Genomic DNA, 26,741 nt, shown 5'->3' on the forward strand with positions numbered 1-26,741 from the left:
ATTGTACCAAAATGTAAATGAGGACATCCATTATGTGATATACAGGTTGTTTCGGAGTGCCTCTTCCTTGTAATTTTTGGCAGCACTTGCACTTTATATACAAATAAATATATTGGAAATACTGTTTCCTAACAATTTTTCCCCTAAAATCTATTTCATCTTCGGTTTTGTGCGTATTATTGTCAGCCTGTAAAAGTAGCGTACTACTTGGACAACATGGTTCCCAGCAGCGACCTGGGAGTCCAAAATGCATCCAGACATCCTCCCCATGCTGTTCCCGTACCTTTTTGGTGGTGTTTCCATCAATTTCTGACCTTTTTCCTAAAAGGCAGACACCCTCCCCTCTTCAGAGCAGGGGGTGCCTGGTTTAATGCTCGGGTTCTCCCATTGAATTCCATTTTACTCAGGTGCTCGCTAGAGCACCCGAGCATCCCGAGGTGTTCGACCCGAGCACCCGAACACCCGAGCACTTTGCTGCTCAATCAACACTGTTGGAATCTGAATTGGTTGCTATGTTTATAACCATAGATTGGATGAGGATTGATATCGCGTGTGATTCACTGATATGCAACTTTTGAAAAGAACAAAATACCTCTGGAAAAAAATTGTGACTTGACATATTTTTGTTTATGTTTTTATATGTGTATTGTATTATTTTTGAATACTTACTGTTTACCTATTTATGCCTGCCATACTTATAAATCGGACAAAAACAACAAATTATTGTATGCCAGATCTTGAAAAATAGAAACTGATGGGACTTTAGAGCAGAGGCCATAGTATTGAATTGTTTTACTGCTGTTTTGACATTAGTTGAGACAGACAAAACTATGAGTTTGTATGTTCACTTAAGTATTATTATGCTCTGGAGGCCATACTTTGATCATACAAAATGCAGTTTCTCATTATTTTCTATTGACACTTCAAACAGCCTTTTTTGAAGTCTTTCGAATATTGTGTGACCTCTGTCTCAATACTTTTCACAGATTTCACAGGCTGTCACCACCACTCAGACATCACTAACCCAGACAACTGTAATGGAAACAGTAACTATGGTGACTACCAGGGAACAAATTCTTGTTAAGCATGGCAAAGATGAACTCCCGCCACCTCCCCCTCAGAAGAAAAGACAAATCCTCATGGAATCAGAACTTAGGAAGAGGTGAGAACACTATAGCAATATAGACCTGAAGAAATAAAAACACAAATGATTTACCGGTTAATGATGTGCTACATCCGCACAAAATATCAAGCATATGGAAACAATAGACATACAATTACTATTTTGCCTGCAATATACATTACATTTTATTGTCTGATGAATTTTCTAACATCTATTTTAGTTTAATATTAAGCTCCAAAATATATATAATAAGGATTTGGAACCTATGGCCTTCCCTGTGCTCTGTTAGAGCATGCTAGGAGTTTTCCAATTACTGGGATACCAAACATTGTTATATTTCATATAATATCAGGCAAGTGGCATAATATATAATTGTTTTTCTGTGACAGAAGTTTACATAATCCCCTTTAATAAAATATTTAACTATAATCTAAATGTGTTTCATGGCAATCTGTTATCTGTGGTACACTGGACAAAATCTTGAAATTAAAGGGAATGTGTCAACAGAAAATGACCTATTGTTTCAATCACATTTTTAAGTTTAATTTGAAAGTTTGAAATTTTTTGATGGTACTATTTTTAATGTTTCTGTGTCAATAGCTATATTTAAACAAAAAATATAATAAAATCCTGCAGTTTTTGCACTGGTCACTTAGCCTAATAATAGGTGCCACTTCTTGGTCTGTACATTTCACTTTTCCGCAGTTATCTGCTTATCTACAAATAGAGATGATATCATTATAGGCATTAGAGTGACAGATAAGCTAGGGTCCACCATTCATAATAGGAAGTGATGAGCGACAGGGGCAATATTCAAATTTGTGATATTTTACAAATATTTGGGCGAATATTTGTCATATATTTGCGAATTCGAGAATTTGTGATCTCCAGTCATTACTTTCTTGATTGCGAAAATCGGCAATCAGAAAATTTGTGATAAAAATTTGCGATACGAAAATTCTTGATCAACACTACTCCCAAAGTCAAAGATATTGTAGCCTTCTTATTGGCCCACAAGCAATCCATAGGTTCAGATGAAGAAAAAAAAATTTAATATTTGCGAATACGAATACCGTATTTTTCGCCCTATAAAACGCACTCCCCCCCCCCCCCAAAAAGTGAATGCTGCAACCGTCGGGTGTATGGCTTAGATGGAGGAGGGGCTGGGGGCCGGCATCTGGTTCTGTAATGGCAGCGGGGCCCGATGCAGTCACTGTATTCTACTACACCGGGCCCCGCTCACTGTAGTATAATCAGGAGGCATTCAGGAGTCCGCTCACTACGTCACGCGCCTGTTCCGCCCACTTTATGAATGAAGCAGGCGGCGCAGGGGCAGTGAGCGTAGTGACATACGCTGCGAGCTCTTGCCCAGCCTCCTGACTGCCAAGAAGTTAGTGGTAAGTAGTACAGCGCTGGATTTAAGAGGATTTGAATACTTTAAAAATACCCACAAGTTAGATATGATTATACTACAGTGAGCGGGGCCCGGTGTAGTAGAAAACAGTGACTGCACCGGGCCCCGCTGCCATTACAGAACCAGATGCCGGCCCCCATTCACTACACAGGGACACTGTTATGGAGGATCTGTGGATGACACATTAGATAAGATGCTATATATGTGTCATCCACAGATGCCCCCATAACAGTGCAATCCACAGATGCCCCCACAATGATCCTCCATAACAGTGCTATACACATATGCCCCCATAACAGTGCCATCCACAGATGCCCCCATAACAGTGCCATCCACAGATCCCCCATAATAGTATCCACAGACCACCATTAGTTCAAAACCCACCAAAAGCACACCTTTTGGTTCAAAATATTTTTTTTCTTATTTTCCTCCTCAAAAACCTATGGGGCGAAAAATACAGTATATAACACTATATTCTAGACATTCATGAATTCTCGAAGTGCCAATTTTTGCGATAAAAATTAGCGATTAGAATATTCATGATCAACACTAAGAATAGGTGATTCTCAAAGCTCATCTATTCTTTCCTTGTACCATGACCTCTGCAAGGTTACAGAACATGTCTAGATAACTCTCCCTTTAAATTCAATAGAGTCTCCTCCTGACCATTGTGTCTATGGCCCATGTGACTGCTGAAAAGAAATGTTCTTAATACTTTTTAAATACTGTTAAGAGCATCTCAGGCAAGATGATCGCCCCCATAATCATGTTCAGGAAATAGAATAAATAAATATGCAATCAGAAAACAAAAACAGATTAGAAATACATTATATGTGTCACTATCCTATTTGTATTTAACTGGTAGATAATTTTTGGTAAAACATTTCCTTTAAAGTGAATCTCCACCTTTTAGCACAGTCAGGGACATTTTTCAAATGTTTTATGTCCTTATTGCTACAAGAAAGTTGCAAATTATGTTGTGTGCCATATTTGCTCCATAATTGGTGTTTTTTCAATTCTCTCACCAGTTTTCAAAAGTGGTAAGAAGTTGGTGGGGCAAGCCTCCCGCAGCTAGGAAGATTTATTATGGCAGAACTTGGTGTGAATGATGGTGGTTTACTTCACATCTACACCAGCTTGTAGCTTGAATTTCTAGTGCATAGACTCACAATAAATTTTGTTAAGCTGTGGGAAGCGCCTCCCTCCCCTAAACCTTACAATTTTCTTGGCCACTTTAAAAAAATGGCTAGAGAAGTGAAAAATCACAAAATATAGCAGAGATATGGTGTGCGCCATAATTTCTGACTTTCTTAGGCCACAGTAGTGGTGCAACACATTGATAAATGTTTCCATCGGAATGGTTTTTAAAAGTCCATAAATTTCTGTTGGTGAAATTCATAATATACACTGAATGACCACTTTATTGGAGTCACCTTTCTAGTAGCAGTTTGGAGCTCCTTTGACATTCAGAACTGCAAAATTTTTCATGGTATTATCTTCACAAGATTCTGAAATAGGTATATTGGCAAATGCAGAGAGAATAATTTCTTTCAATTGCCAAAAATTAAATAAAGGTATTAACATACTTTGAAAAGCTCATTTTACCTTCTCCCAGAGATACTTTAGGCTCAGTTCACACCTGAGCGTTTTACAGCGCGTTCCTACGCGCTGTAAAACGCTCAACAAGGAGAAACCAATGCTTCCCTATGGGAATGGTTCTCACCTGGGCGTTTAACAGCGCGTACGATCGCGCTGTAAAACGCCCGACGCTCACACAAGTACAGGAGCGTTTTTTTGGGCGCTTGTCGCGCTTGTCTCTGTATGCGCGCTTGTAAACGCCCGTACAATCGCGCATACAGAGCGCTCCTTTCAGAACGCTCAGGTGTGAACTGAGCCTAATAGTAATAAAAAGTTAGACTATGAAGGCCCCTCGAACAAATTCATGACTATACAATCCTTGTAGCATGGAGACTTGCCTGCTGAAAGAATATTTCTGCCAAAAGGTAAACAGCTGCCATGAAGGGATATACTTGGCCGGACACAATCCTTACATAATCCCTAATGTCCAACATCCATCCACAGGTATCAGAGAACCCAGGTTGTGCCAACCCAGGGTTGATTTCAATGATGCGTTCATCTCGGGATTCTGTGTTTTTTGATAGTTAAAAGACAATCAAGAAGTGAAGGCAAACTGCGTCAACTTGTGGATGTGCCACAGATCAGACTGGCTTTCAAACAGCAGTAAATCGAAAAAACAGCACTGACAGTGATAATCGATTATCTAAAACCACATTAATCTGTGTTAAAACTGTAGATTTCTACAGTATTTGGCCATATCAAAGCTATACCTTAAGAGCACTGTAGCCACTATGCCAGTTTCATAAAATTGCTAGAAATATTCCATTTAACCTGTAGGAGATTTTAACGTAGGATCTTGGGGGAGCGTGGGGGGTCATACTAATAAGGAGGTAGATACAGGGAGTGCAGAATTATTAGGCAAGTTGTATTTTTGAGGATTAATTTTATTATTGAACAACAACCATGTTCTCAATGAACCCAAAAAACTCATTAATATCAAAGCTGAATATTTTTGGAAGTAGTTTTTAGTTTGTTTTTAGTTTTAGCTATTTTAGGGGGATATCTGTGTGTGCAGGTGACTATTACTGTGCATAATTATTAGGCAACTTAACAAAAAGCAAATATATACCCATTTCAATTATTTATTTTTACCAGTGAAACCAATATAACATCTCAACATTCACAAATATACATTTCTGACATTCAAAAACAAAACAAAAACAAATCAGTGACCAATATAGCCACCTTTCTTTGCAAGGACACTCAAAAGCCTGCCATCCATGGATTCTGTCAGTGTTTTGATCTGTTCACCATCAACATTGCGTGCAGCAGCAACCACAGCCTCCCAGACACTGTTCAGAGAGGTGTACTGTTTTCCCTCCTTGTAAATCTCACATTTGATGATGGACCACAGGTTCTCAATGGGGTTCAGATCAGGTGAACAAGGAGGCCATGTCATTAGATTTTCTTCTTTTATACCCTTTCTTGCCAGCCACGCTGTGGAGTACTTGGACGCGTGTGATGGAGCATTGTCCTGCATGAAAATCATGTTTTTTTTGAAGGATGCAGACTTCTTCCTGTACCACTGCTTGAAGAAGGTGTCTTCCAGAAACTGGCAGTAGGACTGGGAGTTGAGCTTGACTCCATCCTCAACCCAAAAAGGCCCCACAAGCTCATCTTTGATGATACCAGCCCAAACCAGTACTCCACCTCCACCTTGCTGGCGTCTGAGTCGGACTGGAGCTCTCTGCCCTTTACCAATCCAGCCACGGGCCCATCCATCTGGCCCATCAAGACTCACTCTCATTTCATCAGTCCATAAAACCTTAGAAAAATCAGTCTTGAGATATTTCTTGGCCCAGTCTTGACGTTTCAGCTTGTGTGTCTTGTTCAGTGGTGGTCGTCTTTCAGCCTTTCTTACCTTGGCCATGTCTCTGAGTATTGCACACCTTGTGCTTTTGGGCACTCCAGTGATGTTGCAGCTCTGAAATATGCCCAAACTGGTGGCAAGTGGCATCTTGGCAGCTGCACGCTTGACTTTTCTCAGTTCATGGGCAGTTATTTTGCGCCTTGGTTTTTCCACACGTTTCTTGCGACCCTGTTGACTATTTTGAATGAAACGCTTGATTGTTCGATGATCACGCTTCAGAAGCTTTGCAATTTTAAGAGTGCTGCATCCCTCTGCAAGATATCTCACTATTTTTGACTTTTCTGAGCCTGTCAAGTCCTTCTTTTGACCCATTTTGCCAAATGAAAGGAAGTTGCCTAATAATTATGCACACCTGATATAGGGTGTTGATGTCATTAGACCACACCCCTTCTCATTACAGAGATGCACATCACCTAATATGCTTAATTGGTAGTAGGCTTTCGAGCCTATACAGCTTGGAGTAAGACAACATGCATAAAGAGGATGATGTGGTCAAAATACTCATTTGCCTAATAATTCTGCACGCAGTGTAGTGTAGATAGAGAGTGGGATATAGGAGGGGACAGAGAGGATTTAGTGAGGGCTAGGGTTAGTGAGGAAAGTAGGGAGAAGACTGGGCAGAACTGTACATTGATGAAAAATAGAGCTGATAGAACAGAGGAGATAGAAACTCAACTGCTTAACCAAATAGAGCGGTCTACTCAGACTGGTACACTGATCATAATGGGGGATTTTAACTTCCCAGACATTGACTGGGGTCATGGTTCTGCCTCAACCGCAAAGGGGAGAAGATTCCTCAACTTGCTGCAGGACAACTTTATAGGCCAGTTTATAGAAGCTCCCACTAGGGGCAATAGTCTGTTGGATCTGGTAATTTCTAATGATGTAGAGCTTGTTGGAAATGTTACTGTTCGAGAAACACTAGGTAATAGTGACCACAATATAATTATATTCCCCCTAAAATATAAGAAGCAAACTCTGTCGGGCAGAGCAAAAACACAGATTTTTAAAAAGGCTAATTTCCCTGGGTTGAGGGCAGCATTTCAGGGCATAGACTGGGAGCTGCTACTGTCACATAATAATACTGAGGATACACGGGAGAGCTTTAAATCCATATTGAGTAATTGCACTATAAAATGTATTCCTTTAGGTAACAAATATAAACATCTAAATTACCCACCCCCATGGCTTATAGCTACTGTAAAAAGGGCAATAAATGACAAAAAAGGCATTTAAAAATATATATCTGAGGGGTCAGCTGTAGTCTTTGAAGTTTACAAGGGGCTTAATAAAATCTGTAAAAGAATAGCAGGTGGCAAAAGAGAGCAAAACAAATCCCCAAAAATATTTAAATATATAAATGCTAAAAAAACATGGTTTGAGCACGTAGGTCTCCTAAATAATGGTAAAGGGGGGTTAGTCACTGAAGATAAGGAAAAGGCAGAATTACTAAATGGGTTTTTTAGCTCTGTATATACAAAAGAAGAGAAAGGAGCTGATATCTGGGTGTCACGGAAGGTGTTGCAGAAAGCTGGAACTTATAAATAAACATCCGACTGGCTTGATCACAAACTAAGGAGCATATGGGTGAGCCCTATAAAACCCCTAGAGCTCTCCCTGACTGCTATGCCCATGCAAAGGTCTTTATGGTAGACGATTGCATGCCCACGTAATTTATACTGTGTGACACCTGAAAACCCTATAATAGTGAGGGGACACGACCACCGGCTCCCTGCACTTAATACGGACGGAGTCAGGGTCACCTAGAATCAAGCCAGCAAGGAAACACAAATAAAGGAAAAGGACTTATCTGAGGAATCAGCAGTAGCAGCCTCCAGCAGTGAACAACTCATCCAGGAAGAAGTATAAACCGCAAAGTGAGGCAGTATGGGAGGGAATATAAAGAAGGACAATTAGTGTAAATAGGTGACAGCTGGGAGAAGGAAAGGAGATGACAAAGTGAAACCAAAACAAAGAACCTCATGCAAGAGGTAGAGAAGAACGTCTAACAGACCTTCTCACACCACGTGGTGAGCACAGTGACGTCATCACAGGTCTTTTCGCAGGTCCTGAAGAAAGAAGACCTGCACGATCAAGTGGATGAGGTGATTTTTAAAAATTATTTTTAACCCCTCCATGGCCATTTTATTTAGCATTCTGTCTTAAGAATGCTATTATTTTTCCGTTATAACCATGTTATAATAGAAAATAATAAAGGGAAGTTTGGGTCCCCATTGACTTTAATGGGGTCCGGGTTCGGGGCCAAACCTGAACTTTGACCTGAAGTTCGGCCGAACCCGGCGAACCAGAACTTCCACGGGTTCGCTCATCCCTAGTGATAACCAACATGGGTTTACGAAGAACATAAGTTGTTAATCTAACCTGATTTGTTTTTATGAGGAGGTGAGTAGAAGCCTGGACAGAGGGGCTGCTGTGGATGTAAGGTTTCTCGATTTTGCAAAGGCTTTTTATACTGTCCCTCATAGATGGTTAATAGGTAAAGTAAGGTCTATAGGCTTGGAAAGTATAGTTTGTAATCAGATTGAAAACTGGCTGAAGGACCATGTCCAGAGAGTTGTGGTCAATGATTTCTATTCAGAATGGTCCTGGGTTATAAGTGGAGAACCCCAAGGTTCAGTGCTGGGTCCTCTATTATTTAATTTTTTTATTAATGATATTGAGGACGGGATTAACCCCTTCAGGGCACAGTCTTATTTCACCTTAAGGACCAGGCCATTTTTTGCAAATCTGACCAGTGTCACTTTATGTGGTGATAACTTTAAAACGCTTTTACTTAGCCAGGCCATTCTGAGATTATTTTTTCGTAACATATTGTACTTCATGACACTGGTAAAATGGAGTAAAAAAAAATCATTTTTATTTATAAAAAAATACCAAATTTACCAAATATTTGGAAAAATTAGCAAATTTCTAACTTTCAAAATCTCTACTTCTACAATACATAGTAATAACTCCAAAAAAAGTCATTAATTTACATACCCCATATGTCTACTTCATGTTTGGATCATTTGGGAAATGCTATTTTATTTTTTGGGGACATTACAAGGCTTAGAAGTTTAGAAGCAAATCTTCAGGTTTGAATTCACTTTGTGAGGCTTACATAATAGAAACCACATAAAAATGCACCCTCAAGACCCCATGTTAGAAAATACACCCCTCAAGGTATTCAAAACGATCTCACAAACTATGCTATTTCATTTTTTTGCCAATTTTCCATTTCAACCAATTTTTTCCACTAACAAATCAAGGGTTAACAGTGAAACAAGACTGTATCTTTATTGCCTTGACTCTGCCATTTACAGAAACACCCCATATGTAGTCGTACACTACTGTAGAGGGAAACATACGCCGTATGGTTTTTGGAAGGCAGATTTTCCTGGACTGGTTTATTTACACCATGTCCCATTTGAAGCCCCCCTGATGCACCCTTAGAGTAGAAACTCCCTAAAAGTGACTCCATTATGGAAACTACAGGATAAGGTGGCGGTTTACATATGTTTTTTGGTTGCTCTATATTACATTTTTGTGAGGTAAGGTTACCAAAAATTAAAATTCAGAAATTTCATCTCCATTTGCCATAAACTGTTGAGGAACACCTAAAGGGTTAATAAAGTTTGTAAAATCAGTTTTGAATACCTTAAGGGGTGTAGTTTCTTAGATGGTTTCACTTTTATGGAGTTTCTACTCTAGGGGGGCATCAGGGGGGCTTTAAAATGGACATGGTGTCAATAAAAAAGGCAATCAAAATCGGCCTTCCAGAAACCATTTCGGTCCTTTCCTTTTGCGCCTCCCTTTTACTGATACAGCAGTTTACAACCACAAATGTGGCGTTTCTGTAAACTGCAGTATCAGGTTAATAAATATTAAGTTTTGTTTGGCTGTTAACCCTTGGTTTTTACCGGAAACGACGGATTGAAATGGAAAAGTGCCAAAAATAGCTGTTTTGGCACCATTTTTTTTTTTTTTTTTTTGGACCGTGTTAATCTGGGGGGTTGGGTCATGGGGTATTTTTACAGAGGAGATTATTACAGATGCGGCGATACCTAATAAACCTATTTTTTTTACAATTATTTAGGTTTTAGACTATATTATCTTTTTGGATACAAAAAATAAATTTTTTGTATCTCTATAGTCTGAGTCATTTTTTACATTTTTTTAGCCGATTGTATTAGGTAGGGGCTCATTTTTTGCGGGATGAGGGGACGGTTTTATTGGCCTCATTTTGGGGTCTATATGACTTTTTGATCGCTTGCTATTACACTTTTTTTATGTAAGGTGACAAAAAAAAATATCTTTTTTTGCACTTTTTTTAGTTTTTTTTTTACCATGTTAATCTGGGGGGTTGGTTCATGGGGTATTTTTACAGAGGAGATTATTACAGATGCGGCGATACCTAATAAGTCAATTTTTTTACAATTATTTAGGTTTTAGACTATATTATCTTTTTGGATACAAAAAAAAAATTTTTGTATCTATAGTCTAAGAGTCCTTTTTTATTTTTTTTAGCCGATTGTATTAGGTAGGGGCTCATTTTTTGCGGGATGAGGGGACGTTTTTTTTGGCACTATTTTGGGGGCTATATGACTTTTTGATCGCTTGCTATTACACTTTTTTATGTTAAGTGACAAAAAAAATCTTTTTTTGCATTTTTTTTTGTTTGTTTTGTTTTTTGTTTTGTTTTACTGTGTTAATCTGGGGGGTTAGGGGTATATTTACAGAGGAGATTAGTACCGACGCTGCGCTACCTAGTAAGTCTACTTTTTATTTTTTTTTGTTTTTTGGGGTATCTCAAGTCTGAGAACCATAGTTTTTTTGAATAGTCAGTGGCTAAGTTGGTGAATGGGATTATAAATTTAGAACTCCATGGAAGTGTGGTACTCCCTGAAGCAACCAATAACGCAAAGGGCCGGATGATCGGGGCACGTGTCACATTGAGTAGTCGTGTCCTTCCATATCCCCCTCCTGCGACACACTTTGCATTTTTTTGGGGTTTGTCCCTTCTTTCCAGTATGGAGGACCACACCTGGAAAGTGTTGGCCAGGGACGATCCGGACGCCTCCAATTCCCGAGGTACTCCCACCTGCTCTTTCCCGGTCAGAAAAGATCAGGGTCTTGAGGAATGCCTCATAGAACTGGAGGAATGTCCCTGTGTTGCCAGCGCTCTGGAACAGTACAAAAGAGTTGTACATGGCAACCTGCACCAAGTAGACCGCAACTTTTTTGTACCATGCCTTGGTTTTGCGCATGGCGTTATATGGCTTGAGGACTTGATCAGAGAGATCAACTCCTCCCATATACCGATTGTAGTCGACGATACAATCGGGCTTGAGGACCGTTGCTGTGGTACCTCGCACAGGGACAGAGGTGATGCCATTACCATGAATTGTGGACAGTACAAGGACATCCCTCTTGTCCTTATATCTTACCAGCAGCAGGTTTCCACTGGTAAGGGCACCGGTCTCAGCCCTAGTGATAGGTACCTGGAGGGGGTAGGCAGGGAGGCCGCGCCGATTTTTCCGCACGGTCCCACAAGCGAACGTGGATCTGGCGGCGAGGGACGGGAACAAGGGGATACTAGTATAAAAGTTATCCACATATAGGTGGTAATCCTTATCTAGCAGTGGGTGCATAAGGTCCCACACAAGTTTCCCGCTAACACCCAGAGTGGGGGGACATTCTGGGGGTTGAATACTGGAATCTTGCCCCTCGTACACACAAAACTTGTAAGTGTACCCTGAGGTACTCTCACAAATTTTGTACAGCTTCACGCCATACCTCGCCCGCTTTGAGAGAACATACTGGCGGAAAATTAGTCTCCCCTTGAATGCAATGAGAGACTCATCAACCGCGACCTCCCTTCCAGGTACATAGGCCTCCATTAATTTGGCCCCAAAGTGATCGATGATTGGCCGTATCTTATACAGACGGTCCTTGGCAGGATCACCTTGGGGGGGACATGCTGCATTATCTGCATAATGCAGGCATTTCCGGATGGCCTCAAATCGGGAACGTGTCATGGCCATACTGTAGGGTGGGGTCTGGTAGAGGACGTCCCCACTCCAGTACAGCCTGACACTGGGCTTTTTGACTAGGCCCATATGCAGCACGAGGCCCCAAAACGTCCTCATCTCGGCTGCACTGACCGGGGTTCAGCCACTTGGCCTAGCCAAAAATGAGCCCGGGTGTTGAGCGACGAACTGATGGGCGTACAGGTTCGTCTGCTCCACCATCAGATTTACCAGTTCCTCACTGAAAAAAAGGCAGAAAAAGTCGTATTCAGTGACACCCACTGTGTAAATCTGAATTCCTGATTCACCAACAAAATCAGGAATTCTGGGCTCAAAGTTTTCTGGGGTACACCAGACAAGTCCACCTGCAGGGGGCTCAGGTTGACTGACCTGGTGGGCCGGAAAAAACTAGTACCCTACGAGCTGCTCGTACTAGGCTGGGCAACAGGGTCCCTAGCATGGAGGTCCCCTCGATCCGCCTGGCGGCGTCTCCGCCGCCTTGGGGGCTCATCATCGCTTGATGATGAGGAGGATGCGGATGACAACAGGAACGTGGGGTCATCCTCATCCTCACTGGGGCTCTCGGACTCGGAGGCAAGGATGGCGTATGCCTCCTCGGCCGAGAACGTCCGGCGGGCCAAAGGGGAGTGTGTGTCTGCGCTGTGGGGCGAGGTGGGCGATGCGCTAACAGTGGCCGGACGCAAAGAGTGCCAGCCACCGATAGCGCATGCAAAGAAAAAAAAAAATAATAACTTGCACCCCAAAAAAGTGTGTGTGTGGGGGGGGAAGGGGGGGGGCAAGCTGCAGCACCCCTGGGGGGTTCTAGGGTCACATAGCTAACTGCTGTGGACCCCAGACAACCGATCAGGGGGCTCACAGACCAAAAAAGTTTTTTTGTTTTTTTTACCTAATCTAACCCTAAACTTGCCCTAACTACCCCTGCCTACACCTCCCACTACCTGCCTGCCCCTGCCTATCCCTGCCTCCTAAGGTGCCTTATGGCACCAAAAACTCACAAGATGGTGGGCAGCGCGATCTCCTGCTGCTCCACGGACCGGAATGAGGGAGGAGAGCAGCGGCGGAGATTCAAACTTGCCGCGCTTCGCCCACATGCCACATGGGGGCCAATCGCAGGCGATCCTGAGAGGTGACGTGATTGCTACCTCACAGAATCGCAGGACAGTGATTGGTGGTGTATAATCACACCACCGATCACCGTCCTTTACAGGTTATCGGGTCATCAAAGACCCGAATAACCCGGAAACGCAGAAAACCGCAGGTCTGAATTGACCTGCGGTTTTCTGCGATCGCCGACATCGGGGGGTCACAAGACCCCCCTGGGCATTGGTGCAGAGTGCCTGCCAAATGATTTCGGCAGGCATTTGGTTCCGATCACCGCAAGCGGTGCTGCGGTGATCGAAAATTCTCAGGACGTACGAGTACACCCTGTGTTCTTAAATACCAGGACATCAGGGCGTACCGGTACGCCCTGTGTCCTGAAGAGGTTAATAACACAATTTCTATTTTTGCAGATGACACTAAGCTATGCAGTACTGTGTAGTCTATGGAAGATATCCATAAAATATAAGCTGACTTGAACACTCTGAGTGATTGGGCATCAACTTGGCAAATGACATTCAATGTGGATAAATGCAAAGTTATACATCTTGGTAGTAATAATGTCTGTGCTTCATATGTCCTAGGGGATGTAACACTGGGAGAGTCACTTATAGAGAAGGATTTGGGTGTCCTTGTAGATGGTAGAATAAATAACAGCATACAATGTCAATCAGCTGCTTCTAAGGCCACCAGGATATTGTCATGCATTAAACGAGGAATGGACTTGCTGGGCAGGAATGTAATATTACCAGTTTACAAAGTGTTTGTGCGGCCTCATCTGGAATATGCAGTTCAGTTCTAGGCACCAGTCCATAGAAAGAATGCTCTGCAGCTGGAAAAAGTACAGAAGAGAGCAACTAAACCGATAAGGGGCATGAAGGGTCTATTGAAGAAAGATTAAAATAATTAATTTTATTTTGTCTTGGGAAGAGACGTCTAAGGGGGGACATGATTAACATATACAAATATATAAATGGGCCATACAAAAAATACAGGGAAAAACTGCCCTCAAAAGACAAGGGGGCACAACCTCTGACTGGAGAAGAAAAAGTGCAGTCTCCAGAAGCATCAAAGCTTCTTTACTGTAAGAACGGTGAGTCTGTGGAACAGATTTCCTCAGTATGAACAGTGGACAGTTTTAAAAAGGGTTTAGATTGATTCTTAAAAGCAAAAGATATGAAAGGGACACTGTCACCTGGATTTTACTTACTGAGCTAATAACATCACCACATCAGTCTCCCCGATTTGCATTAAAATATACTAGTATTACTACCATGTGTCTTTTATTTGGTCTATAAAATCAGTTTTATTAATATGCAAAGTACCTCAAACATTACGTCGGAGATGAGCAGTGAATAAATAAGCAGTGGGGCGGTGCTGGGCTCCGAAGTGATGGGCGCGGCTGGGCTCCAACTGCTAGAGGAACGTCCCCTTGGCCTCCTTATTGAGGTAGTTTGCATATTAATAAAACAAATTTTAGTTCAATCTCGTGGTTCATGCTCATACAGAGCAGGAGTGACGTCACTACTGTGACTACGGGTAGTCAAAGAAACCACTAAGCCTCGATGCGTTTCGGATAGAGTTGCTATCCTTCGTCAGCATATGTGGCAGTGAAATTAATATAGTTAATCTGTCTGTGAGATTGGTGGGTGACATATTCTGATTCTTTTTGTGAGGTACACCTGCATTACATACCTGACAGGGAAAAAAATACTGTTAATCCGTCTGTTAGTTCAGTGGGTGACATACACCCATTTTTTGTCTGAGGTACATCTGCATGGCATACGTGACAGTAAAATTCATATAGTTAATTCGTCTGTTAGTTCTGTGGGTGAAAAATACCCAATTGTTGTGTGAGGTACACCTGCATTGCATATGTGACAGTGAAATTGATATAGTAAATCCGTCTGTTAGATTCCTGGGTGACATATTCCCATTCTTGTTGTGAGGTACACCTGCATTGCATACCTGACAGAGAAATAAATACAGTTAATCCGTCTGTTAGTTCGGTGGGTGACATATACCCAATTTTTGCGTGAGGTACATCTGCATTGCATACGTGACACGGAAATTAATACAGTTAATCCGTCTGTTAGCTCGGTGGGTGAAATATACCCAATTTTTGTTTGAGGTACACCTGCATTGCATACGTCACAGTGAAGTTGATATAGTTAATTTGTCTGTTAGTTTGGTGGGTGAAATATACCCAATTTTTGTGTTAGGTACACCTGCATTGCATGCGTGACAGGGAAATTTACATAGTTAATTTGTCTGTCAGTTCGGTGGGCGAAATATACCCAATTTTTGTGTGAGGTACACTTGCATTGCATACCTGACAAGGAAATTGATAGAGTTAATTTGTCTGTTAGTTCGGTGGGTGAAATATACCCAATTTTTGTGAGGTACTCCTGCATTGCATATGTGACAGTGAAATTGATATAGTAAATTATTCTGTTAGTTCAGTGCGTGAAATATACCCAATTTTTGTATGAGGTATACCTGCATTGCATACGTGACAGTGAAATTGATATAGTTAATCCATCTGTTAGATTGGTGGGTGACATATTCCCATTCTTGTTGTGAGGTACACCTGCATTGCATACATGACAGGGAAATAAATACAGTTAATCCGGCTGTTAGTTCAGTGGGTGACATATACCCATTTTTTTTCTGAGGTTCACTTTCATTGCATATGTGACATGAAAATTAATATAGTTAATCCGTCTGTTAGTTCGGTGGGTGACCTCAAAGAATGAGGAGAGCATCAAATAAGGGACGTGGCCCTGATCGTGGTGCTGCTGGTGTTGGTGGAGCTTCTGTTGCAGGGAGAGGACGTGGTCGATCTGTGCCAGCTACAAGCCCAAATGATACACCTTCCTCAGGTTCACTTAAATGACAAAAACTTCTGCGTTATTTTGTAGGCCCGAATACCAGTGTACAAATGGTGAGGCCAGAACAAGTAGAGGCGGTAGTAGATTGGGTGGCTGACAGTGCCTCCAGTTCCTTCACTTTGTCTCCCACCCGGTCCCCTGCTGAAAGCGCAGAGTTGGCACCTGCAGCCCATGGGCATCTGTCTTTCACTTCACCCCCTTGCAAATCAGCCAAGCAGTCTGAGCCCCAAGTCATGCAGCAGTTTCTTATTCTTTTTGATGACTCTGCTGGTGGGGTTTCGTTGGGGCATCCACCTTGCCCTGTCCCATAAGTGGAAAAGATTGAGTGCATCGATGCCCAACCACTTATGTTTCAGAATGTCGACATAGGAGGACCACTGCAGAACGTCTCTGATGATGACGAAACATAGGTGCCAACTGCTGTGGCTTTCTGCAGTGTGCAGACCGGCAAGAAGGGCGGGGTGAAGAGTGGGTTGAAGATAATGTGGAGGATGATGAGGTCCTAGACCCCACATGGAATCAAGGTCATGCAAATAATGTGTGCAGTTCTGAGGAAGAGGTATTGGTCACACAGCGCCAGCCACACAGCAAAAGAGGGAGCAGGGTGCAAAAGCAGAGAGGCAGTCCCCTATCCAGTACATCTTCTACTGCCCACCACACCCAGGGACTGAGCATACCAAAGCCAGCTCTAAGGAGTTCCCTGGCATGGCAGTTCTTCAGACAATGTGCTGACGAAAAGATGTGAGTGGTTTGCACGCTGTGTAATCAGAGCCGAAAGCGAAGCATAAATGTTCTAAACCTGAGCACCATCTGCATGTTCAGGCATCTAAATGCAAAGCATGAGCTGCAGTGGAGTAAACACCTCAAAAACAATGAAAGATCTCAGGCTCCTCCTGCTCCCTCTTCTGCTGCAGTCTCGGTCTCTTCCTCCCCCTCTGGAGTGACAGTGGCACCTGCCACCCAGCAAACAGAGGATGTGACAGCAACGTCACCACCTCCGTCTCCATCACCAAGTGTCTCCACACTTTCCCATGGAAGCGTTCAGATGTCCATCTCCAAAACAAGGAAAGAAAGAGGAAGTACCCCCCCTATCCACCCGCAATTCCTGGCCCTGAATGCCAGCATTTCAAAATTCCTGTTCTTTGAAATGCTGTCATTCTGTCTGGTGTGTCTGGTGGAGATGGAGACTTTTGAAAAACCTTATGGCGGTGGCTGTCCCACTGTACGTGGTTCCATGCCGCCACTACTTTTCCAGGCGAGCCATCCCTGCTCTGCACAACCAAGTCCTAGGCAAAATTAATTGTGCACTGCGCAACGCCATCTGTGGCAAGGTCCACATAACCACCGATATGTGGACCAGTAAGCAAGGGCAGGGACTTTGTATCTGCCTAACTGCACACTGGGTAAATGCAGTGGCAGCTGGGCCTGAAGCGGATAGTAGTTTGGTGTATGTCATTCCACCACCGAGGATTGCAGGACGTTTCAGTTTGCCTCCTGTTGCCTCCTCCTCCTCCACTTCCTCCTCTACCACCTACTCATCCGGTCAGCGTAACACCTTCAGCACCAACTTCAACACAGCCAGGGGAAATGACAGCAGGCTGATTTGAAACTCATCTGTTTTGGGGAAAAACCCCACACCGCGCAGGAGTTGTGTATGGGCATGGAACAACAGACCGATGAGTAGTTGGTGCCACTGAACCTAAAGCCCGGCCTGGTGTTGTGCGATAACAGGTGAAATCTCATAGCAGCTCTGGGCCTAGACGGTTTGATTCACATCCCTTGCCTGGCGCATGTGCTGAATTTGGTGGTGCAGAGGTTCCTGAAAAATTGCCCCGATATGTCGGAGCTGCTGCAGAAAATGCGGGCCGTCTCTGCGCGCTTTCTGCTTTCTCACCCTGCTGCAGCTCGCCTGTCTGCGCTGCAGCATAACTTCGGCCTTCCAGCTCACCGCCTCATATGCAACGTACCTACAAGGTGGAACTCCACCTTGCACATGCTGAAGAGACTGTGCGAGCAGCATAAGGAGATAGTGGAGTTTCAGCTGCAGCACGCACAGGTGAGTCACTCTGCGGAACAGCACCACTTCACCACCAATGAGTGGGCCTCCATGCGGGACAAATGTGCCTTGTTGCGCTGTTTTGAGTACTCCACCATAATGATAAGCGGCAGGGGTTATATTCGAATTCGCAATATTTTGCGAATATTTAGTAGAATATTCGTCGAAAATTTGCAAATTCGAAAATTCACGATTTTTTTTTTTACTCAAAAAATCGGAAAGGTAATGATTGTGCAATATGCGAATTTTCGGAATTAGAGTTTTCGTATTCGCATTTTTTATTGCGAATTTTTCAACTTACAACTATTAGACAAAGAAGATTATATCACTATATTAGCTAAATTGCTCTATTCGATTTTTTTAGAATATTCTCTATATTGCTATAACTTTGTTTTTTTGAATATTCGTAATATTCTAAAACAAAAATATATAGCAATATCGCGAATATTAAAAAAAAAAGAATATAGAGCAAAATTCGCAAACACTACTACTCCTAAAGTCAAGTATATTGCAGCCTTCTTATTGGCCCACAAGCTAGAAGCAGTGAGGGATCATGTGTACTGATAAAAAAAAAAAAAAAAAAATCGGGAAAAAAAAAATCTGAAAAAATTAGAATATTCGAAATTTTGAATATATATAACCATATTCGAAATTTTCGCGAATTTTCGAAGTACCTATATTCGCGATAAAAATTCGAAATTCGAATATTCGTTATCAACACTACTCCACCAACATGGTCAGTGCCGATGACGCCGTCCTCAGTGTTACTATCCCACTTCTATGTCTCCTTGAAAAAACAATTCAGGCAATGATGGAAGAGTAGGTGGCACAGGATGTAGAGGGATCATTTCCACGGTTATCAGGCCAGTTATTCACAAGTCGCTCAGAGCGTGGGTTCCTGCACCAACGGAGGCCAGATACACAACTGTCCATTCAGGGCACAGTTCTGGAGGATGTGGAGGAGGAGGATGATGAGGAGGAGGAACCGTGTTGACAGCAGGGTGGCACCCAAAGCAGTTCATGGGCATCACTGCAGCATGGCTGAGGGATACAGAGAACAAAGAAGATACACCTCCCACAGAGGACAGCTTGTCGTTGCCTCGGGGCAGCCTGGCACACATGAGCTACTACATGCTGCAGTGCCTGCGCAACGACCGCCGAGTTGCCCACATTCTAACCAGTGCTTATTACTTGGTGGGCACCCTGGTGGATCCCCACTACAAGGACAACGTTCCATCCTTAATTCCATCACTGGAGCGTAATAGGAAGATGCGCAACTACAAGCACACGCTGGTAGACGTGCTGCTGATGGCATTCCCACCTGACAGCGGGGGCTCAGTGGAAGCACAAGATAAAGGCAGAGGAGGAGGAAGAAGTCGCCAACGCAGATACGGCACTGCCAGCTCCTCAGAAGGGCGGGTTAGCATGGCCAAAATGTGGAAAAGCTTTGTCAGCACGCCACAACAACCAGCACCACCAGCTGATATGGAACGTCTTAGCAGGAGGCAGCATTTCAGCAACATAGTGAAACAGTATGTGTGCACACGCCTACACGTACTGACTGATGGGTCTGCCCCATTCAACTTCTGGGCACATGGCCTGAGCTTGCCCTTTACGTCTTGGAGGTGCTGGCCTGCCCTGCGGTCAGTGTATTGTTCGAACGTGTGTTTAGCACGGCAGGGGGTGTGATCACAGACAAGCGCAACCGCCTGTCCACAGCCAATGCTGACAAGCTCATGTTCATTAAAATGAAACAGGCATGGATCTCACAGGACTTGTCCGTACCTTGTGCTGAGTAAACAAGTATACCGGTCGCACCCAACCATTGTTATACTCCAGCGCACTTTCTCTTTTCTATTTCCCAATGTTTTGGGGTCTTCCCAAATTTATAAAACAAACAAATAAAAAATAAAAAAACTGTGTTGGCTACCTCCTCCACCGCCGCTTCCACCTACATCGCCACATCCACTGCCTCCTCAACCTCCTACTCCACTTTGACCTCTGCTTCCTAGTTCAAGATTATTATTTTAAATTTTTTTCTATTCTATGTTATTCTAAGTAATTTTCCTGTTTACATTTGTTTGCAGGGCAATTCTCTGGCTCTTAACCCCATTTTGCTTCCTTTTGCAGCTCTCTAACCCTTACTATATCTATTTTACAGGCATTTTAGTGCCCCAAAGTTCGGGTACCCTTTGACTACAATGGGGTTCGGGTTCGGGTCAAGATCGGGTCCCGAACCCGAACTTTGAGCCGAAGTTCATCCAAACCCGACAAACCCGAACTTCAACCACCTATCCCTTGGTTGAACTTGATGGTCTTATGTCTTTTTTCAACCGTATTTTCTATGTAAATATGTAACCTATGCTGAAATTGTGTGAGAAAAATAGTAATAGGGACATTTTCTTGTCTAAGCCTGGAAAGGATAAAAAGAAGGGCAGAAAGAAAAACACTTACTGCAAAGAACCAAATGAAGAAGAAACATTTTCACTCAGTAATTATGAATATTTTCAAACTTTTCAGTGTAAGAAAGTTACTGGAAATAAAATCAAATCATGATCAATTCATGATTAATTTTAAATACAAAGTTATATTCATGTGTTCTGTAACTATAAATAAATGATAACCCTATTAATACAAAATAAAGATTTGCTATAAAAAAGAAACTATATAAAGGCATGAAAAAAAAATTATAACTGAAATTACAACCCTGAATACACAATTTAATCACTATTAATTTATATTTCTAAATCATAGATGACACAGCTTTTTGGGGGCTTTTCCCCACTACCTAATTCACTGCATTTTAAGAGACCTATCTTTATCATCTTAATTATAACCATGTTCCTAACAATAAGGTGGAATTTGGACTTTGTGATGTTAGGTCCATTAAAAGTGACAGATACTCCACTGAATTATTTTTTGCCTATTTTGGGTAACCCAACCTCACACATAGTGATACTGTGAAATATTAGCATTTACCAATTATAGTTAATTCTTTAGGGGAAAAGAGGGTATGGATTACTAATAAATCTTACATGACAACCTATGCAGGTGTTAAACTGTGATCCTGGATGTGCCATGGGGTTGACATTTATACAAGACTCAGCAATGAATGATCAAATATGACAAGCCATTGTATAAGACAGGCAAGAAGCTGGCCTTACAATCAAACAGTAAAGTGTTAATATAGCTTGACAGCGTACACTATTAGGTTGGTCTCAACACAATGACAGCTAAACACAATAATTCATGCTTAATAGGAAAATGCATATTAGTTTGATCTGATCTTTTAAAAAGAATTTGCTGCAGCCAGGAGCATAATGCACATGAATCCTAACATAAACCAAAAGTTAAATGATTTCATGCTAAGGAAGAAATTCAAAAGAACAAAAAAGCCGTAATGATCACAGTGCTTACTCCGGAAATGCTCTCTAAATCAGCAAATTACATCCAGAGGGAAGAAATAATTCCAAAAAACATAACTTTTAATAGAACTGTATATTGATATACCAATTTTTCTAAGGTTATTCAGCTTAAAAAGATAGTCTCTATATGTGACACTTGTAAAATGGTGTCAGAAAAACACTTATTAGTGCCCATTGTGTCAGGTATGTCTATCTTGGGCATTGGAAAATAGCATAAAATGGCCTTACCAGCTTCCAGAATAATCAGTTTCCAGTAAAATACCGGTTAAAGCAAAAGACTGGTCCCATTAGGGTGATGGATGATGATGTTATAGTGCCAGTGCTGAAGTTTGTAGATAGTAAAAAGGTTAAATAGTCCCTATTATACCCTGGTGTAAATTGGGAAGTGGGACCTGGAATGCACTACCTATCTATACAGAACACCTGCCCCGACATGGGTGACCACATCTGCCCTTAGAATGGCCTTAACCCTTCAAAGGACCCTAATTCACTGCCCATCAGGGGAATGTGAAAGGATTAAGCAGAGGTGCTAATATTGCACAGAAGTAATAGAAACAAAGAAACATAGAATGTGTCAGCAGATAAGAACCATTTGGCCCATCTAGTCTGCCCAATATACTGAATACTATGAATAGCCCCTGGCCCTATCTTATATAAAGAATGGCCTTATGCCTATCACATGCATGCTTAAACTCCTTCACTGCCACTTCTGCAGGAAGGCTATTCCATGCATCCACTACTCTCTCAGTAAATTAATACTTCCTGATATTACTTTTAAACCTTTGCCCCTCTAATTTAAAACTATGTCCTCTTGTAGCAGTTTTTCTTCTTTTCAATATTTTCTCCTCTTTTACCTTGTTGATTCCCTTTATGTATTTAAAAGTTTCTATCTTATCCCCTCTGTCTCATCTTTCTTCCAAGCTATACATGTTAAGGTCCTTTAATCCTTCCTGGTAAGTTTTATCCTGCAATCCATGTACTAGTTTAGTAGCTCTTCTCTGAACTCTCTCCAAAGTATCGATATCCTTCTGGAGATATGGTCTCCAGTACTGCGCACAATACTGGAGGTCTCACTAGTGCTCTGTAGAGCGGCATAAGCACCTCCCTCTTTCTACTGGTAATGCCTCTCCCTATACACCTAAGCATTCTGCTAGCATTTCCTGCTGCTCTATGATATTGTCTGCCTACCTTTAAGTCTTCTGAAATAATGACCCCTAAATCCCTTTCCTCAGATACTGAGGTTAGTACTGTATCACTGATTTTATATTCCGCTCTTGGGTTTTTACGCCCCAGTTGCATTATCTTGCACTTATCAACATTAAATTTTAGTTGCCAGATTTTTGACCATTCCTCTAGTTTTCCTAAATCCTTTTCCATTTGGTGTATCCCTCCAGGAACACCAACCCTGTTACAAATCTTTGTATCATTAGCAAAAAGACACACCTTACCATTGAGGCCTTCTGCAATTTCACTGATAAATATATTAAACAATATGGGTCCCAGAACAGATCCCTGAGGTACCCCACTGGTAACAAGACCATGGCCTGAATATACTCCATTGATTCCCTCAGCCACTGCCTAATCCATTCAACAATATGGGAGTCCAAGCTCAAAGACTGTAATTTATTGATAAGACTTCTATGTGGGACAGTATCAAAAGCCTTACTAAAGTCTAAATAAGCGATGTCTACTGCACCTCTGCCATCTATTATTTTTGTCACCCAATCAAAAAAAATCTATAAGATTAGTTTGACATGATCTCCCTGAAGTAAATCCATGCTGTTTTTCATCTTTCAATCCATGGGATTTTAGATGTTCCACAATCCTCTCCTTAAGTATGGTTTCCATTAATTTCCCCACTATTGATGTCAGGCTTACTGGCCTATTGTTGCCTGATTCCTCCCTACTACCTTTCTTGTGAATGGGCACAACATTTGCCAATTTCCAATCTTCTGGGACGACTCCTGTTGCCAGTGATTGGTTAAATAAATCTGTTAATGGTTTTGCTAGTTCACTGCTGAGCTCTTTTAATAGCTTTGGGTGTATCCCATCAGGCCCCTGTGACTTATTTGTATTAATTTTAGACAGCTGACTTAGAACCTCTTCCTCTGTAGAGACGCATGGATCAAAAGATTCATTACTCTTCCTCCCTAACTGAGGTCCTTTTCCTTCATTTTCCTTTGTAAAAACTGAACAGAAGTATTCATTGAGGCAGTCAGCTACTTCTTTATCTTCGTCTAAATAACTTCCTTCTTTTGTTTTTAATTTTGTAATTACTTGTTTTAGTTTCCTTTTTTATTTATGTATCATAAGAATGTCTTATCATCTTATTTTCACTGACTGAGCTAATTTCTCTTCTGCCTGTACTTTAGAAGCTCTTATAACTTGCTTGGCCTCTCTCTGCCTAATCTTATAAATTTCCCTGTCATCCTCGTTTGTTTGTTTTTATAATTACTAAATGCTGATCTTTTAGTTTTTTTATGATTTTGGCCACTTCTGCTGAGTTCCTCAGTGGTCTCCAATAGCAGTCAATACAAATCAAAAGAATGGCTACACTGGATGAAATAGGTAGCCTACAGTATATTGGAATGTCAGAGTGTCAGTGGGTCATCTCTGCCAGGTACAAAAATACCAATAGCGGGGCCTACTATATGTCAGTAGCTTAGATACACCAGGGTATAATAGGAACTTTACCATGACCTTATCATCAATCAACCCGCTGGGACCAGTCTTTTGCTTTAACCTGTACTTTACTTTAAACTGATTCTTCTGGAATCTGGTAATGACTGACTTACCTGATACAGTGGGCACTAACGGGTGTTTTTGTGACACCATTTTGCAAGTGTCACGTTTGGAGACATGCTTGCATGCTGAATAACATTAGAAACATTGGTATATCAATATTTTTTTTTAATGGTTCTATTAAAACTTATGTTTTAGTAAGGAAGACGTTCACTCTCCACTTGGATTTTTGCAAAACAAATGACTGACCTTCATTTAGTCTATTGTTAGCTGATCATATGAAATCAATAGTAGTAATATCGTACAATGCACTCTAGCTTGGACTACCTGTCATATTAAATTTCTGAAAGGCATTTAGCACATATTAAAGTCAACAGTGGGATAGAAAACTGATTATGCGGTCTACATTTGGTTTTGAAATGCAACTTAGAAAATAAACTCCATTTATTAATTAATAATTTAATAATACCTTAATATGCAGTGCAAATTGTAGTAAAATATTTTACATAACTAGTGTGAAGATGACAGTAATAAAAGTGATATAAAATTAACCCCATACCATAACGAAAAATATATAGGTTGTTTTTTTAACAAAGTTAAGGGAAAAAAGCAATGTATAATTCTGCCTAAGCCATCAGCAGCGGGAGCTGGCTATAATATACAGCTAGCTCCAATCATGGACATTTGTTCCTTTAGATGCCATGGTCAATATCAACTATGGAATCTAAGTGGTTAGACATAGAGAGACAATGCTGACCACATCTGGGAAAGGGAATGTGTGTAGAGTAGTGTTGATCACGAATATTCGAATTTCGAATTTTTATCGCGAATATAGGTACTTCGAAAATTAGTTATATATATTCGGAATTTCGAATATTCAAATTTTTCCAGAATTTTTTTTTCTATTTTTTTTATTTTTTTTATCAGTACACATGATCCCTCACTGCTTCTAGCTTGTGGGCCAATAAGAAGGCTGCAATATACTTGACTTTAGGAGTAGTAGTGTTTGCGAATTTTGCTCTATATTATTTTTTTTTGAATATTCGCTATATTGCTATATATTCTTGTTTTAGAATATTACGAATATTCGAAAAAACGAAGTTATAGCAATATAGAGAATATTCAAAAAAAATCGAATAGAGCAATTTAGCTAATATAGTGATATAATCTTCTTTGTCTAATAGTTTTAAGTTGAAAAATTCGCAATAAAAAATTAGAATCCGAAAATTCGAATTCCGAAACTTCGCATTTTACACAATCATTACCTTTCCGATTTTTTGAGTAAAAAAAAAAAATTGTGAATTTGCAAATTTGCGAATTTTCGACGAATATTCTACAAAATATTCGTGAAATATCGCGAATTCGAATATGACCCTGCCGCTCATCACTAGTGTAGAGTGGGAGATTGCAGATGAAGACAGGGTCTAATAGGCTTACTGTCAGAACTTTAGTTACAGTTCTGGGCTCCTTTAAACAAGGCAGACATAGTAGAGCTGGAGAGGGTCCAGAGGAGGGCAACTAAAGTAATAACTGGAATGGGGCAAGTACAGTACCCTGAAAGATTATCAAAATTGGGGTTATTCACTTTAGAAAAAAGACGACTGAGGGGAGATCTAATTAATATGTATAAATATATCAGGGGTCAGTATAGAGATCTATCCCATCATCTATTTATCCCCAGAACTGTGACTGTGACGAGGGGACATCCTCTGCGTCTGGAGGAAAGAAGGTTTGTACACAAACATAGAAAAGGATTCTTTACGGTAAGAGCAGTGAGACTATGGAACTCTCTGCCTGAGGAGGTGGTGATGGTGTGTACAATAAAGGAATTCAAGAGGGGCCTGGATGTATTTCTGGAGTGTAATAATATTACAGGCTATAGCTACTAGAGAGGGGTCGTTGATCCAGGGAGTTAGTCTGATTGCCCGATTGGAGTCGGGAAGGAATTTTTTATTTTCCTAAAGTGGGGAAAATTGGCTTCTACCTCACAGGTTTTTTTTTTGCCTTCCTCTGGATCAACTTGCAGGATAACAGGCCGAACTGGATGGACAAATGTCTTTTTTCGGCCTTATGTACTATGTTACTATGTTACTATGTTACTATCAGAAATAATCCGATCCAGATCAAAAGGAGAGCATGCAGAGTTCCCGCCTGGGTGTCCCCCACTAAGGGCCTCTACAAGGTCTGCAGGTTTAGAAGAGACATGATAACCTTCATATCTGTATGTCACAGTGGAGAATCAACTAAGAATCAGACAGGAGTGGGTGACTGCTATACACACAGTTGATCACTCCTAGTAGCTTTATTGGTTCCCTGAAAGAAGAGAGGCATAGTGCAGCCTAAAAAAAAAGTCATTATCTCCCTCCCTCCTCTAGCCCCTCAAGAGCCCCTTACACTAACTGTCTCCTTTTTCTGCTCTTACTTCCCAGTGGTG

General features: G+C 41.4%; 1 protein-coding gene across 1 annotated transcript in view; it reads left to right on the forward strand.

The window, feature by feature from the left end:
- DMD (dystrophin) overlaps window positions 1–26,741 on the forward strand; it is a 3,443,536-nt gene that overhangs the window by 1,269,821 nt on the left and 2,146,974 nt on the right. The window contains 1 exon segment of the mRNA XM_040424996.1: window positions 987–1,162. Coding sequence (XP_040280930.1) covers window positions 987–1,162 — 176 coding nt within the window.

Source organism: Bufo bufo, chromosome 3 (genome assembly GCF_905171765.1).
Source record: "Bufo bufo chromosome 3, aBufBuf1.1, whole genome shotgun sequence".
NCBI classification, from domain to species: Eukaryota; Metazoa; Chordata; class Amphibia; order Anura; family Bufonidae; genus Bufo; species Bufo bufo.